At 39.1% G+C, this 17499-nt stretch overlaps 1 protein-coding gene across 3 annotated transcripts in view; it reads left to right on the plus strand.

Annotated features, from left to right (window-relative positions):
• LOC123505335 (S-formylglutathione hydrolase-like) overlaps window positions 1-16878 on the plus strand; it is a 35925-nt gene extending 19047 nt beyond the window's left edge. For all 3 annotated transcript variants that reach the window (XM_045256531.1, XM_045256533.1, XM_045256534.1), the window contains exons 6-7: window positions 5346-5568; window positions 16580-16878. In XM_045256531.1, coding sequence (XP_045112466.1) covers window positions 5346-5568; window positions 16580-16762 — 406 coding nt within the window. In that variant the 3' untranslated portion in view covers window positions 16763-16878. The remainder of the gene's footprint in view (window positions 1-5345; window positions 5569-16579) is intronic.
• Window positions 16879-17499: the final 621 nt, after the last annotated feature.

Genomic DNA, 17499 nt, shown 5'->3' on the forward strand with positions numbered 1-17499 from the left:
TCTATCCACACACCTCATTTAAGTCTCTCTCTCTCTCTCTCTCTCTCTCTCTCTCTCTCTCTCTCTCTCTCTCTCTCTCTCTCTCTCTCTCTCTCTCTCTCTCTCTCTCTCTCTCTCTCTCTCTCTCTCTCTCTCTCTCTCTGCATTTGACACAGTAGTTTCCTTCATCATCACAATTTCTTACTTTGTTTCCACCAGATACACTCATCACTAAATGTTGCAGTTTTTCTATCATATTCATGCTACAGGTAATTCTTACTCTTAGGCAATACACAGTTTGGTCTTAGTAAACATGCAATTTGTTTTTGTCATAGTCTCATATATATATATATATATATATATATATATATATATATATATATATATATATATATATATATATATATATATATATACAGTACCCTCCCGAGTTTAGCGCTATCCGAGTTTCGCGATCCTCGAGTTTGGCGCTTAGTCCTAAATTCTTACCATCCCGAGTTTGGCGCTGTATCGCCCCGAGTTTCGCACTGCTTTGACAAGTATCAGTCGCGTTTACTTCCGGGCGGCGTCACGTATGCTGCCCCAAGACACCTGCAGTTGGCTGACTGAGCTGACCACGTGTGCACGCGTCCTTAGCCCTCTTCCACCAGCATCTTCATAGTTCTTATATGCAAGCTAATTAATTGTGATGTCAGGAAATAAAGGAGGGACTGCAGCATGTGGCTCGAAGAAACCTACTTCGGCAAAAGGAAGCAGGCCAGAGAGGCAGGGTAAGAAGAAAAGACTGTTAAACATGAAGGAAAAAGGCGAAGTGTTGGATAAGCTTGATGCTGGAATGGGACCTGTTGCCGTTGGAAACTTGTTCAACTTTAGTGAGTCTACTGTTAGAGGAATAAGAGCGAAACATGAGGAAATAAAACATTTCCTGAAAGACGCTCGAGGGAGCTCTGTGATTCAAGTTGCTCACATCATGCATCCTACAAGCAAGTTGATGGTAACAACAGAACACTATTTGAAGAAATATATTGTTGACAAAAATTACCGAAATGTGTGCATATCTTCTGGTAAGGTAAGACAGAAGGCAAGAGAAATATATGCTGCAGTGGCACGTAAGTTAAACATTGACAATCCTACACCTTTCTCTGCTAGTAATGGCTGGTTCTCAAGGTTAAAAAAAAGACACTCGTTCAAGAGGGCACGATGTCTGGGTGAAGCAGCAGACGCATCTACAGAAGAGGTGGAAAGTTTCATTGGTGTCTTGAAACAGATGACTGAGGATGGCGGTTACGATCTCCGTCAAATATTCAACGCCGATGAAACTGGGTTTCACTGGAAACAACAACCAAAATCAACCATAATCGCCAAAGAAAGGAAGCCCAGAGGGCACAAGGAAAGTAAGCCACGCTTCAGTGTTCTTTTTACAGTCAATGCAACTGGAGACTGTAAAATGAAGCCACTTGTTCTGTACACCGCTGCCCGCCCTCACCCTTATCGTAACAAGGACATGAAAAATCTGAATGTGCACTGGACCTGCAACAAGAAAGGATACATGACAGCTGTCACCTGCTTGGATTGGTTCGATAACCACTTCATACCTGAAGGAAAGAAATACTGCGAGAACAACAATCTGGCATTCAAGTTGATGCTGCTGTTGGACAACGCACCCGGGCATCCAACGTTTCTGAAAGGCCGTCATCCTAACTGTGAAGTCGTGTTCCTTCCCCCTAATACAACCTCTATTATACAGCCCTTGGATCAAGAAATTATCGCCAATGTCAAGCTAGAATACACCCACCAATTTATCGGTATTTTGAAATAAGGGAGTAAAGTGGGGAGGAAAAAAAATCAGCTTCGTCCGGCCAGAATGAATAAGCGTTTTACATTGTTTTCAATACCCCGAGTTTAGCGATCCTCGAGTTTGGCGCTATATCTTAAGAAGAAAGCAAGCGCTAAACTCGAGAGGGTACTATATATATATATATATATATATATATATATATATATATATATATATATATATATATATATATATATATATATATATATATATATATATATATATATATATATATATATATATATATATATATATATATATATATATATATATATATATATATATATATATATATATATATATATATATATATATATATATATATATATATATATATATATATATATATATATATATATATATATACAGTAAGGTCCCGAGTTACGCCAGAGTTACGTTCCTGAAACATGACGTAAGTCGATTTTGTACGTAACTCGAGTTTTGTACTTTCAAAGCATATTATCGAGTTTTCAACCAATAATTTTTATGGTTATTCAGGTAAGTAAAAGGTTATATTGTTATATTGGTATATTATTTACAACTATGTAGGAATATATTGATTAGGGCCGTGAACGCGAAGGACTGCAGGTTGCCGAGAGGGGCGGCCTGAGGCCGCCAGGAGGCTGGGCAGGTCAAATGTTGTAACGCCCAGGGCGGACAGCTGGGAGCTTTGTGGAGTGCGGTAGGAGTAGAAGCGTTATATAAGTAAAAGGTTATATTGTTATATTATTTACAAGTATGTAGGAATATGAAACACAAGCTTGTTTTTGTTATTGATTAGGGCCGCGAACGCAAAGGAATGCATGTTGCCAGAGGGGTGGACGCCTGAGGCCGCCAGGAGGGTGGGCAGGTCGAATGTTGTGACGCCCAGGGCGGACAGCTGGGAACGTAGTGCAGTGCGGTGGGAGTAGAAGCGTGGGCAGCGGGGCAGGAAATGCAATAGGAAAGGGCAATAGGGATCAGCAGACAAGCGCAGACGGTGCAAGTGAGCTGCGAGCGTAGTGTGGGGCCAGGCGAAGGCTCCGGAGTTGTTATTGTTGTGATAGGTGCGTGAGCTCTCAAGGTCATAAACCTCCCCATTGTCATGGTAACGGGTTTCCCATTTTCTTCTTCACTCCCTTACACACAGCTGCTGCCTCCCTTCTCATGTCTTTTAATTATGTCCACTTTTTCTTGTAGCGTAATGGTTTTCCTTTTCTTAGCATCACTGCTATCACTTAGGAGTTTTCTTTTTGGTGCCATTGAGCAAGATACTAAGATAGTCAGCAAACGTAGAGGTAGGAACACTCTTGCCAGGGGCGACGGTGTGGTGGAACTGAGGTACGTAGAGTGTTATTGTATTCAAGCATGAGGTGGGCGGTGTGGTGGATAACCACTAGTGACGCCTGCCAACAATAACAATAAACCCCGCTTTACGATTTATAAATTTTCAATTTTTTAAATCTTAAATTGCCTTATAGTGGACTGACGTAAGTGCGAGTTTGACGTAACTCGAGACCGACGTAACCCGGGACCTTACTGTGTATATATATATATATATATATATATATATATATATATATATATATATATATATATATATATATATATATATGCGCACACACCTAACCCTCCGTTATCACGCGAAATTGGTGCCTAAAAACCGTGCGATAGCGGAAAATGCAATAACGGAAGTGAAGAATAAATAGGAAATAAATAAATTGGTGCCTCAACCCAAAAAATGTCCTAAAAAAAACAGCTCTGAACAACAGAATACCACGTGCGAGACTGTGGTAGTGGTGGTGGTGGTGGTGGTGGTGGTGGTGAGGAGGAGAGTGACCAGAACCAATCAGCTCCCTTATTCAAATCACTTGATGTGAATACACAGCGATGATTGGCTGCTGGCTGCTGCTCCTCCTCATGATCATCATCTTTCTCCCCCTCCACTTTTTCCTCCTCCTCTCCCATCTAAACATTCATCAGTGTGTGGTTGGGATATGGGTAGTACTACTACTATGGGTGCGCGATAACAACTTTCCAGATGCGCTAAAACTGAATTTTCCAGATTTTCATAAGTGCGCGATAACGCATAAGCACAATAACGAAGGGGCGCGATAACGGAGGGTTAGGTGTATGTACTATATATATATATATATATATATATATATATATATATATATATATATATATATATATATATACACACACACACACACACACACACACGCCAGGTAGCTCAGTGGTTAGAGCGCTGGCTTCACAAGCCAGAGGACCGGGGGTTCAATTCCCCGGCCGGGTGGAGATATTTGGGTGTGTCTCCTTTCACGTGTAGCCCCTGTTCACCTACCAGTGAGTAGGTACGGGATGTAAATCGAGGAGTTGTGACCTTGTTGTCCCGGTGTGTGGTGTGTGCCTGGTCTCAGGCCTATCCGAAGATCGGAAATAATGAGCTCTGAGCTCGTTCCGTAGGGTAACGTCTGGCTGTCTCGTCAGAGACTGCAACAGATCAAACAGTGAAACACACACAGTAAGCCCCCGCACTTGGCAAATTAATTAGTTTGGCGAAACTACCGCCAAATACGAATTTCACCAAGCACGAGTTCTTTATACAATATAAATTGCCTTAAAAATATTTCAAAGTCTTTGTTCATTGCCAAAGTCCCTCTTTTGACCCCTAAAATACCATCTTTCAAGCTGAAATAAAATATTTTGCCTTCACATATTAGAACACATGTACAAGACAAACTAATAAACAATAAATAAAGGTAATAAGACACAATATAAAGGCTGTAACTCGCGATTTTCCACCCGTTTCCCTCATCCACTTTTGTCCTTGCCGCTACCACCATTGTCCTTACCCTAAGCCATGTTGGCAGTAAGTCGCCAGAATTTGTTCCCATGATAGCAGAACAGAGGGTAGCACAAACAAAATAGCTGAAGGGAACTCTCACACTGCGTTCTGATAGGTTTAGAGAGAGGTCTGATGTCACCGGGGAGCCGCGTGGTTCGCTGTGCGGCCGCCAAGTTTGAATTCAAATCACCAAGTGTGCACTTGGTGGTCCATAGCCACCCTACTGCCAAAAGTGAATTTGGCCAAGCTGAAATTCGCCAAGTGCGGGGTGGCTAACTGTATATATATATATATATATATATATATATATATATATATATATATATATATATATATATATATATATATATAGTATAAAGAAGCATAGCTATTGTGTCTTGATTTTTTTTTTTTTTTTCTCCAGTTCGTATTAATGTCCATTTTTATTATTTCACCACTTTTTTCATATTTCCTTTTCCTCCATGTTTTCATTATTGCATATAATGATACTAATTGCTTGTTTAATTTAATTTTTCATTTTGCCACACACTTTGCGTATAATTTTCACTGTTAATAAATGTGTAAAGTCAGTTATCTACTTTTTTTTTCTTAAAAATCTGTATTACTTTTGTTCAATCATACAAAATCAAAATGTTTTGGAATTGATCTTCATTTTGCATTCAGAATACTTTTAATATCTTTTTCCCCTCTCTTACTTAGCATGGGAGGTCATGGTGCCTTGATATGTGCCCTCAAGAATCCTGGCCAGTACAAGTCTGTTTCAGCATTTTCACCAATATGCAACCCTATCAACTGTCCATGGGGTGTGAAGGCTTTCTCAGGTTACTTAGGAACTGATAAAAAAGATTCCTGGAAGGAATATGATGCATGTGAATTGGTCAAGAAGTACAATGGACCTCCCTTGGAAATTTTAGTAGATCAGGTAAGGTGGTGTTAAGCTGAAGCCCATTATTGGATATTTTTAATTATCAGAAGATCTTAGCCTTGCAACTGTTTCATATAAGGTGATGATATCAATGACATAAATGTGTGTGTATGTGTGTGTGGTGTGTGTGTGTGTGTGTGTGTGTGTGTGTGTGTGTGTGTGTGTGTGTGTGTGTGTGTGTGTGTGTGTATTTACCTAATTGTATTTACCTAATTGTAACATACGGGAAAAGAGCTATGCTCGTGTTGTCCCGTCTCCATATCTATTAATGTCCAGCTTTTTCTTAAAATCATGAATATTCCTTGCGTTGACCACTTCCACGTCTAAACTATTCCATGCTTCCACCCTTCTATGAGGGAAGCTATATTTTTCACATCTCTCCTATAAGTGGCCATTTTAGTTTTTCCCATGCCCTCTCGACATTCTTCCATTCCACATACACAGATCTTCCCTATCCATTTTTTCCATGCCAATCATCACTCTGTATATTGCTATCAGGTCTCCCTTCTCTTCTGTTTTCCAGGGTTGGAAGTTGCATTCTTTTCAGTCTGTCTTCATAAGTCAAATCTCTTAAGTCAGGCACCATTTTCGTTGCAGCCCTCTGTACTTTCTCTAGTTTCCTTATGTGTTTCTTTAAGTTCGAGCCCACTGTATTGTTGCATATTCAAGCCTCGGTCTTATCATTGCAGTAATTATTTTCTTCATCATTTCTTCATCTAGATATACGAACGCCACTCTTATGTTCCTCAATAAGTTCAATACTTCTCCAATTATTTTGTTTATATGTCTCTCTGGCGATAGGTCATTGGTAATTGTCACCCCAAGGTCTTTTTCTTCATGACTGGTTTTATGTCTTCATTTCCTATCTTGTACATACTCCTGATTCTTCTTTCACTCTTGCCAAACTCTATTTTCTTGCATTTTGTCGTGTTGAACTCCATTTGCCATGTACAGCTCCATTTCCATATTCTGTCCAAGTCTTCCTGGAGTAGTTCGCAATCTTTGTCACATCTCACTTTTCGTAACAATTTTGCATCGCCTGCAAATAGGCTCACATAACTGGACACCCCATCCACCATGTCATTTATGTAGACTGCGAACATTACTGGTGCCAACACTGATCCCTGTGGAACTCCACTCTCCACCAATCCCCATTCTGATGGTCTGTCCTTAATTATTGTTCTCATTTCTCTTCCTACCAAAAGTCTTCCATCCATTTTAGTAAACTGCCATGCACTCCTCCTACCATTTCAAGTTTCCAGATCAGTCTCTGGTGTGGTACCTTATCAAAGGCCTTTTTTAAATCCAGATATATTCCATCAGCCCAACCATCTCTTTCCTGTATTACATCTATCACCCTCGAATAGTAACATATCAGGTTTGTCGTGCATGAACGCCCTTTCCTAAAACCAAATTGACACTCACAAAGTATGTCATTTTTCTCCAAGAAGTCTGTCCATCTAGTCTTCACCACCCTCTCACACATCTTAGCTACCACACTTGTAAGTGACACTGGTCTATAGTTCAATGGGTCTCTCTTGTTACCTGATTTATAGATTGGGACAATGTTAGCTCTTTTCCAGTCTTGGGGCACTACACCTTCCCTTAATGAGGCATCAATTACTTCACAAACTTTTTCTGCCAATTGCTCCCTGCATTCTCTTAAAATCCATCCTGATACCCCATCAGGTCCCACAGCTTTTCTCACTTCTAAACTCCCCATCATGTTCTTGATCTCCTCCACAGTTACTTGAAACTCCTTCATAATCCCTTTCTGTTCCATTACCAGTGGTTTGTCAAAAGCAGTCTCCTTTGTGAATACCTTCCGAAAGCATCCATTCATAGCCTCTGCCATTTCCCTGGGATCTTCACTGTATACTCCATTTACTTCTAAACTTTCAATACTTTCTCTATTTTTGATGTTGTTGTTCACATGTCTGTAAAAAGCCTTGGTTGGTCTTTACATTTATCAATTATATCCTTTTCTTGTTTCTTTCTTTCTTCTCTTCTAATCAACACATATTCATTTCTTGCTCTTTTGTAACTTTCCCACTGCTTAATCCGTCTTTTCCTTCTCCACCTCTTCCATGCATCCTCTTTTCTTGTTCTAGCCTTTTCACATCTATCGTTAAACCAGTCCTGCTTTCCAACTTCTCTATGTTGTCTTATTGGTACAAATTTTTCTCACCTTCTTTGTATATTTTTATAAATTCCTTCCACTTTTCATTTGCTCCTTAGCACTCTTGAATTTCATCCAATTTGTCTCTTGAAAGAATTTCTTTAGGTTTCCAAAATCTGTCTTGGCATAATTCCATCTTCCCACTTTATATTCTTCATTTCTTCTAGATTTCTCTTCGTCTATCACCTTGAACTCCAAAACTGCATGATCACTCTTTGCTAAAGGGCACTCCACCCTCATCTCCTCAATGACCATTGGCTCTGTACTAAAGACCAAGTCCAGTCTTGACGATGCTCCCTCTCCTCCAAACCTAGTATCTTCTTTGACCCACTGAGTTAACACATTTTCCATTGCCAGTGTCAATAGTGTATTTCCCATGTTGTCTCTGATCCTTCCATTGACCAGTCCTCCCAACACACCTCTTTACAATTAAAATCTCCCATCATTATAGTTCGTTCACAGCCACCCAACATTTCTTCCAGACATGTTCCTGTATCACTTATCATTTCTTCATATTCCTGTACTGACCATGCATTTGTCTTAGGTGGTACGTACACCACTATGTAGTGCCTCTTTTTCCTTCATTAGTTTCTGCTCTGATCTTTAGCACTTCTGCCTTTCCCATACCTTTTTCACTTGATCCACCTTTATATCTTTTTTAACCAGCAACATCACTCCTCCTCCCATCTTACCTACTCTATTTCTTTTCCAAACGTTATATTTCCCTTCTCCAACCTTCATCAGGTCTTCTCCTCTCTCAGTTTTGTTTCAGTAAGACCCACAATATCTGGGTTCTTGTCCTCAAGTAATCGTTGAGTTCTAAAATCCCGATATCACTCCATTTATGTTGGAATACATTACATTTCGCTCATATGTAAGTTTCTTTAGTCCTTTCTTGCTGTACTTTTCTGGGTTATGAACCACTTCCTCAGTCTCATATCCAAGATTCTCCAGAAAACTCTTTCTTCTCTTCTTCTGTCCTCTCTTCATTTTTTTCAAAGCCTCCTTTCTCAACTCATTTAACATTTCTCTTTCCTTTTCACCGAGATCTCTTCTCAACCAAATCTTCCTTGTTGTTTCCTGCTGGGCTAGCCTCCATGACTTCTCCACCAATTCATCTACATCCTTTTGTGACTTAAGTTTGATTCTTATTGGCCTCATACCTTCTCTTGTGAACTTTCCAATTCTATGGAAGTCCTCTATTTCTTGTACTAGGTCTTTTCCTCCTCTTGCACCACATTAATGATATTATTTATCACCTTTTTATGTTTTTCTCTCTCCATTTTACTCGGTGTCTTATCCTCCTCCACACCAAATATCACCACACATCTCTTTTGTCTACAGTTTCCCTCACCAATGTCTCATTTGACTTAATAACCTTCACCACTTTCTCAGCTATCTTCTCTTCTATGATCTGTTGATCTATAATTTCAGCAAGGCCCAAAGTTTTCTCCCTGACTCTTTGATTTCCTTTTCCAGACTTGCAACTTTGTAATTTACCTCCTTTCTTTCCACTTCCTGACTTTTTTCCATTCAGCCTGCTTCTCCATCACTTTTCCTAGAGATTCTCCACATTTTTCGCAATTCACTTTAATTAGCTTAACTTCCTCTTTCAGTGCTGCATTTTCCTTCTTCATATCGGCACAGTCTCTCTTTACATTGTCATAACTCGTTTCCAGGCCCTCATACTTTTCAAACAGTTTTTCAATTTTACCTTCTAACTCCAGAATTTTCTTCACATAAGCGCTCTTTTTCCATTATTCCTTGAAACCCTGTGAAGTCTGATTCCTCTTTCGAGTTCACGGCCGCCATGTTGCGCAGACGTAAACAAACCAGCTGATGGCTCAAACGCAGGCTACAGTTTATATTTACCTTCACTGGACATTATTTTGCTAATCAACAGTTAACATGACTATATGGAGACGGGACAAACATTACCAGCTCCTTTCCCACCTTGGTTACTCTTAGGTAACTGTAGAATTATAGATGATTGCTCTGGAGCTCAGCGACCACCTCCGCCATCGACGATGTCCCGTGTGTGTGTGTGTGTGTGTGTGTGTGTGTGTGTGTGTGTAACTGCCCATCTGGTCATTGTAGGACAGTGAGATTCTCATGTTGATACGATACTGTATATTTGGATCAAAAACTTATTGACACAATATATCACAGTAAAACAAATATAATAGGGATGCTTTCCTTTGACAAGGATGCAGGTGAAATAACAAGTTGCACCCATATTCCCACCAAATGAGAATGGCTGTGAAACAAGTACATGATACATTATGTGAAGCGACTAAAATACAATAAGATACAATCATAGAGTGGCATGCGGGATAAGCATATCCAAAGGACAATGAACTTATGTGTTTACTATGCACTATGCACAACACATTACGAAGGAGATGATGATGATAATGTATCCTCTGTGGTAGCTTGCCATGGTCTGATCTATGTGGCAGCCTGCTGTGGTCTGCCTTATGGGTGTGTCATGGGGCATGGGACAGAGACCTCACTCAGTGACACAGTAGTCTTCTGTCCACCCGAACAGGACAGTCAGCATTTCTAAAATGTAAACATCCCGGTCACATTCACCCATGGTCATCCGTTCGTCACTTCGCCAGCCATTCCTCTATGGAAAGAGCTCAGAGCTCATACTGACTGATCTTCAAGTAGGATTGAGACCACTTACACACCACACACTGGAACAGTGAAGCCACAAGTCCTTGGATTACACCATGTAGCTACTTGCTACTAAGTGAACATGGGCTACACATTAACAGACCGGCCCATTTGCATCACTGCACCTAAGACTTGTACCTAGTCCTTCTCAGTTATGAGTCAAGTGTGCTACCATTCACTATGTGGTGTGTGTGTGTGTGTGTGTGTGTGTGTGCGCGTGTGTGCGTGTATTTACCTAATTGTATTTACCTAATTGTAACATACGGGAAAAGAGCTATGCTCGTGTTGTCCCGTCTCCATATCTATTAATGTCCAGCTTTTTCTTAAAATCATGAATATTCCTTGCGTTGACCACTTCCACGTCTAAACTATTCCATGCTTCCACCCTTCTATGAGGGAAGCTATATTTTTCACATCTCTCCTATAAGTGGCCATTTTAGTTTTTTCCCATGCCCTCTCGACATTCTTTCATTCCACATACACAGATCTTCCCTATCCATTTTTCCATGCCAATCATCACTCTGTATATTGCTATCAGGTCTCCCTTTCTTCTGTTTTCCAGGGTCGGAAGTTGCATTTTTTTCAGTCTGTCTTCATAAGTCAAATCTCTTAAGTCAGGCACCATTTTGTTGCAGCCCTCTGTACTTTCTCTAGTTTCCTTATGTGTTTCTTTAAGTTCGAGCCCACTGTATTGTTGCATATTCAAGCCTCGGTCTTATCATTGCAGTAATTATTTTCTTCATCATTTCTTCATCTAAATATACGAACGCCACTCTTATGTTCCTCAATAAGTTCAATACTTCTCCAATTATTTTGTTTATATGTCTCTGGCGATAGGTCATTGGTAATTGTCACCCCAAGGTCTTTTTCTTCATGACTGGTTTTATGTCTTCATTTCCTATCTTGTACATACTCCTGATTCTTCTTTCACTCTTGCCAAACTCTATTTTCTTGCATTTTGTCGTGTTGAACTCCATTTGCCATGTACAGCTCCATTTCCATATTCTGTCCAAGTCTTCCTGGAGTAGTTCGCAATCTTTGTCACATCTCACTTTTCTTAACAATTTTGCATCGCCTGCAAATAGGCTCACATAACTGGACACCCCATCCACCATGTCATTTATGTAGACCGCGAACATTACTGGTGCCAACACTGATCCCTGTGGAACTCCACTCTCCACCAAGCCCCATTCTGATGGTCTGTCCTTAATTATTGTTCTCATTTCTCTTCCTACCAAAAGTCTTCCATCCATTTTAGTAAACTGCCATGCACTCCTCCTACCATTTCAAGTTTCCAGATCAGTCTCCGTGTGGTACCTTATCAAAGGCCTTTTTTAAATCCAGATATATTCCATCAGCCCAACCATCTCTTTCCTGTATTACATCTATCACCCTCGAATAGTAACATATCAGGTTTGTCGTGCATGAACGCCCTTTTCTAAAACCAAATTGACACTCACAAAGTATGTCATTTTTCTCCAAGAAGTCTGTCCATCTATTCTTCACCACCCTCTCACACATCTTAGCTACCACACTTGTAAGTGACACTGGTCTATAGTTCAATGGGTCTCTCTTGTTACCTGATTTATAGATTGGGACAATGTTAGCTCTTTTCCAGTCTTGGGGCACTACACCTTCCCTTAATGAGGCATCAATTACTTCACAAACTTTTTCTGCCAGTTGCTCCTGCATTCTCTTAAAATCCATCCTGATACCCCATCAGGTCCCACAGCTTTTCTCACTTCTAAACTCCCCATCATATTCTTGATCTCCTCCACAGTTACTTGAAACTCCTTCATAATCCCTTTCTGTTCCATTACCAGTGGTTTGTCAAAAGCAGTCTCCTTTGTGAATACCTTCCGAAAGCATCCATTCATAGCCTCTGCCATTTCCTGGGATCTTCACTGCATACTCCATTTACTTCTAAACTTTCAATACTTTCTCTATTTTTGATGTTGTTGTTCACATGTCTGTAAAAAGCCTTGGTTGGTCTTTACATTTATCAATTATATCCTTTTCTTGTTTCTTTCTTTCTTCTCTTCTAATCAACACATATTCATTTCTTGCTCTTTTGTAACTTTCCCACTGCTTAATCCGTCTTTTCCTTCTCCACCTCTTCCATGCATCCTCTTTTCTTGTTCTAGCCTTTTCACATCTATCGTTAAACCAGTCCTGCTTTCCAACTTCTATGTTGTCTTATTGGTACAAATTTTTCTCACCTTCTTTGTATATTTTTATAAATTCCTTCCACTTTTCATTTGCTCCTTAGCACTCTTGAATTTCATCCAATTTGTCTCTTGAAAGAATTTCTTTAGGTTTCCAAAATCTGTCTTGGCATAATTCCATCTTCCCACTTTATATTCTTCATTTCTTCTAGATTTCTCTTCATCTATCACCTTGAACTCCAAAACTGCATGATCACTCTTTGCTAAAGGGCACTCCACCCTCATCTCCTCAATGACCATTGGCTCTGTACTAAAGACCAAGTCCAGTCTTGACGATGCTCCCTCTCCTCCAAACCTAGTATCTTCTTTGACCCACTGAGTTAACACATTTTCCATTGCCAGTGTCAATAGTGTATTTCCCATGTTGTCTCTGATCCTTCCATTGACCAGTCCTCCCAACACACCTCTTTACAATTAAAATCTCCCATCATTATAGTTCGTTCACAGCCACCCAACATTTCTTCCAGACATGTTCCTGTATCACTTATCATTTCTTCATATTCCTGTACTGACCATGCATTTGTCTTAGGTGGTACGTACACCACTATGTAGTGCCTCTTTTTCCTTCATTAGTTTCTGCTCTGATCTTTAGCACTTCTGCCTTTCCCATACCTTCTTTCACTTGATCCACCTTTATATCTTTTTAACCAGCAACATCACTCCTCCTCCCATCTTACCTACTCTATTTCTTTTCCAAACATTATATTTCCTTCTCCAACCATCATCAAGTCTTCTCCCTCTCTCAGTTTTGTTTCAGTAAGACCCACAATATCTGGGTTCTTGTCCCTCAAGTAATCGTTGAGTTCTAAAATCCCCGATATCACTCCATTTATGTTGGAATACATTACATTCCGCTCATACGTAAGTTTCTTTAGTCCTTTAGTGTGTGTGTGTGTGTGTGTGTGTGTGTGTGTGTGTGTGTGTGTGTATTTACCTAGTTGTAGTTTTACAGAGCCTGGGCTTTATGCTCATGTGGCCCTGTCTCCATATCTTCACTTATCCAATCTTACTTTAAAAGTATGCAGACTCGTTGCAGACACTACTTCTTCATTCAAACTGTTCCACGTCTCAATACATCTTTGCGGGAAACTATATTTTTTAACATCTCTCAGACATCTTCCTTTTCTCAGCTTTTTACTATGCGATCTTGTGCTTCGAATGTCATATTCTTCTCTCAGGATCAGTTTCTCATTATCTACTTGGTCCATTCCATTGATCAATTTGTAAACTTGTATCAGATCCCCTCTCTCCCTTCTTTGTTCCAGGGTTGGTAGATCCATAGCCTTTAGTCTCTCCTCATATGTCATCCCTTCAAATTCTGGAACCATTCTTGTAGCCATTTTTTGTAGTCTCTCCAACTTCCTTATGTGTTTCTTTTTATGAGGGGTCCACACTACTCCTATATATTCCAATCTGGGTCTTATTATAGTACTTATCAATTTCTTCATCATTTCTTTGTCCATGTCGTGAAATGCTACTCCAATATTCCTTAGTAAATTATATGTCTTTCTAAAAATGTGTGTGTGTGTGTGTGTGTGTGTGTGTGTGTGTGTGTGTGTGTGTGTGTGTGTTTATCTAGTGGTATTTACCTACTAGTATTGTACAGGGTTCGAGTGGGGCTTTTATAGTGTCCTTTTTCCAAGTCTCCACTTATTCAATTTTTCTTTAAAGCTACGCACATTATGTGCTGCAACAACTTCATCATTCAGTGCATTCCATTTTTTCACCATTACATGTTATATTACTATTTTCCAATGTCCTTCACACACTGCTTCTTCCTAATCTTCTTTGCATGTCCTCTTGTCCTTCGAGCTTCTTCTGTCACCAGCACCAGGTCTTGCTTCTCTATTTTTTCAATACCATTTGTTAAGGTGAACAGCAGACCCATCACATTTGACTCGAATATTTACTTCATTCAGTCAAAAACTTGAGAACACATGTACAGGCAATCCCTGCTGAACGAAGGGGTTACGTTCCTAAAAAACACTTCGTGAAGCGAAACTTCGTTAAGCGAACCGATTATAACAAGTTTAACCCCTGATTTGAACTTCCATTGAGAATAAGCAAAGCGAGAGTGCAGTAAAAGTAAAAGGTTTAATGAAAGTAAAAATTATGAAGTTCAGGTGGTTCTTTTAGCTTTCAAGGAAGATGCGGTCTCACCAGCCTTCTTAATAGAGTCTGCCGACTTGCTGATGGAGTCAAGATGGTGGCAAGCAATGTTATTAGTTTTCTGGCCTCTCTCTTGTCTGTGAATAATACCCAGTAAAATTGACACACATGATCTTCCTGTCATGAACCCTAATTGTTTGTTCAATATAACTTGTTTTTCTTCCAGATATTTAACCCATTTTTCTTTAATAACAATTTCACATATTTTATCCACAACACTTGTAAGTGACGCCAGTCTGTAATTTAATGGCTCAGTTGACTTTCCTCCTTTGAATATTGGGATTATGTTAGCTCTCTTCCATTCCTGTGGTACTCTCTCTTCCTTTAATGAGCTTGTAACCATTTTCTAAATTGGTTCTAACAATTGATCTTTACATTCCTTTAGTGCCCAGCCTGACACACCATCTGGTTCCATCGCTTTTCTGACATCCAAATTTTCTAGTAGTTTCCCAATTTTTTGCTCTTGTGCACTATAAATTCTTGCAAGCTTTGACAGTGCAGTGTCCTATTTGGTTCTGTAAACTCCTCTTATTCAGTGAAAACAATTTTGAAACTCTTTCATAATTTCACTCATTTCCTTTGCTGTTTGCTGTCTTCCTTATTTTAACTTTTTTTCTATTGTTTCCTTATTCTTCATCTTACCATTTATATACCTGTAGTAAAGTTTGGGTTCATCTTTGCTTTTCTGCACCATATCTTTCTCAAAGTCTCTTTCTTCCTCTCTCCTTATACTGCTGTCTGCTGCTTTCATTTCTCTGCTTTTTTTAGTTTCTTCCAAGCATTATTTTTTTTCCCTCTTAGCTTTATGCATCTGTCATTGTACCAGGCTTGTATACTCTTCTTTACTCTATAGATTGGTACGTATTTCTTCACTCCCTTGCTATACTTCTGTAGGAATAGTTCATATTTCCCCTGTACTCTCCTTCCATTCATAATGTTCTTCCATTGTGTGTGTGCGTTACATATGTTTTACACATTTCTAGTACAGGCAACCTCCGCTTAACGAACGTTCACACAACAAAATTTCGCTACAACGAACGTTTCCTTTTACTACCATCTGCTCGTATAACGAACACCAAACTCGCTTTAACAAAATTTTATCCAGGTAATTTTTTCCAAGTTTAAAAAAGGCGAGAAAACTAATAGCAATGCTCACCACCACGGCTTGACTCCATCTAGTGTCTCTACTATTTTCAAGTCAGCAGACTCTATTAAGAAGTTTGGTGTGACCGTATCTTCCTTGCAAGCTAAAAGAACCACCTGAACTCGTGGCTGCAATGGATAAAATGGAAAGCCTTGTGGAAATGTGGTACATAAGTTTTGTATGTGGTACAATGATGCACCCTTTACATTCCACAGGTTGCCAGCTAGCATCTTTCCCACTCCATTCTCCCTCCCTTCATAAATTTAATATCATCAAGATTATAAAGTTACTTACATACATACATTAGTGTACATTATAATGACTTCGTCTTAAATTAAACTGCTTAATGTTTAACTTCATAATTTTTACTTTAATTAAACCTTTTACTGTACTATGATGCACTCTCGCTTTGTTTACTCTCAATGGAAGTTCAAGTCAGGGGGTCAAACTTGTTATAATTGGTTTGCTTGACGAAAATTCGCTTAACAAACCTTTTTTTAGGAACGTAACCCGTTCGTTAAGCCGGGATTGCCTGTACATGTATTTGTTTCATTGAATGTAAACATCACAAAATGGGTCTTAGAGCAATCATTATTCATGGCTTTACTTCAGGGAAAGGCTGACAACTTCCTTACCCAAGGACAGCTACTGCCAGATGCTCTGGTCACATCATGTGCTACTGGTGGAGTGCCACTCATCATGCGCATGCAGGAAGAATATGACCATTCTTATTACTTCATTGCTTCTTTCATGGGAGATCATTTTGATCACCATGCTAAATTTTTGAAATCTTGAGTTTAGCTCAATTAACTTCATAGATTCGAATGAAACTTAGAAATTTGATCATTTTTCTCAATGTCTTTTCAGCTAATCTTTTGGTGGAATAAGTCATTAATAAAATGCTTATTTGACAAAATGTTTTTATACCCTTCATCCTCTTCAAATCACATAATTAATTATTTATTCTATGAAAAGATTTGTTTCACACTTACTCTGTTGTTCTGGGAATCACAACCTCATTTTAAGTAATACAGTACTGACAGTGCTTTAAAGGCCCATGTTTGTTCTAGTAACTTGAGGTATTACAAATAAGTTTGTTCTTATTTCTGTTTTTGATTGTTCAGTGTTCAGCCTGTGTATTTATATGGAATGAGTGGGATGTTCAGGATGTCTTGAACTATCTTATAGATAGAGAACATTCATACAGTATGGCTGTGAATGAGAGAATTATTAGCAAATTAAATGTCAGACTGAGTATGAATGAAAGATACATTCAAAAGCTCTCCAAGTCTGCAGATGTGTAAGACTAAGTTGTTGTTGTTTTTTTTTATATATACTTTGTCTCCTAACAGGAATAATGAGAATGGATATTTAGCATAGCATAACAGTATGTTAAGACTAACCTTTAGCCATCTAGTTTTATTAATAAGGTCACACCTCAATCTAACAGTAGTGTACATATTGTGGTATGTGGTGGTTTAAAGTACATATAGACTGATTAATTAGTACAAATAATTGCCTAAAGTAGGTAT

The sequence above is a fragment of the Portunus trituberculatus genome, chromosome 18 (assembly GCF_017591435.1).
Source record: "Portunus trituberculatus isolate SZX2019 chromosome 18, ASM1759143v1, whole genome shotgun sequence".
Lineage (NCBI taxonomy): Eukaryota > Metazoa > Arthropoda > Malacostraca > Decapoda > Portunidae > Portunus > Portunus trituberculatus.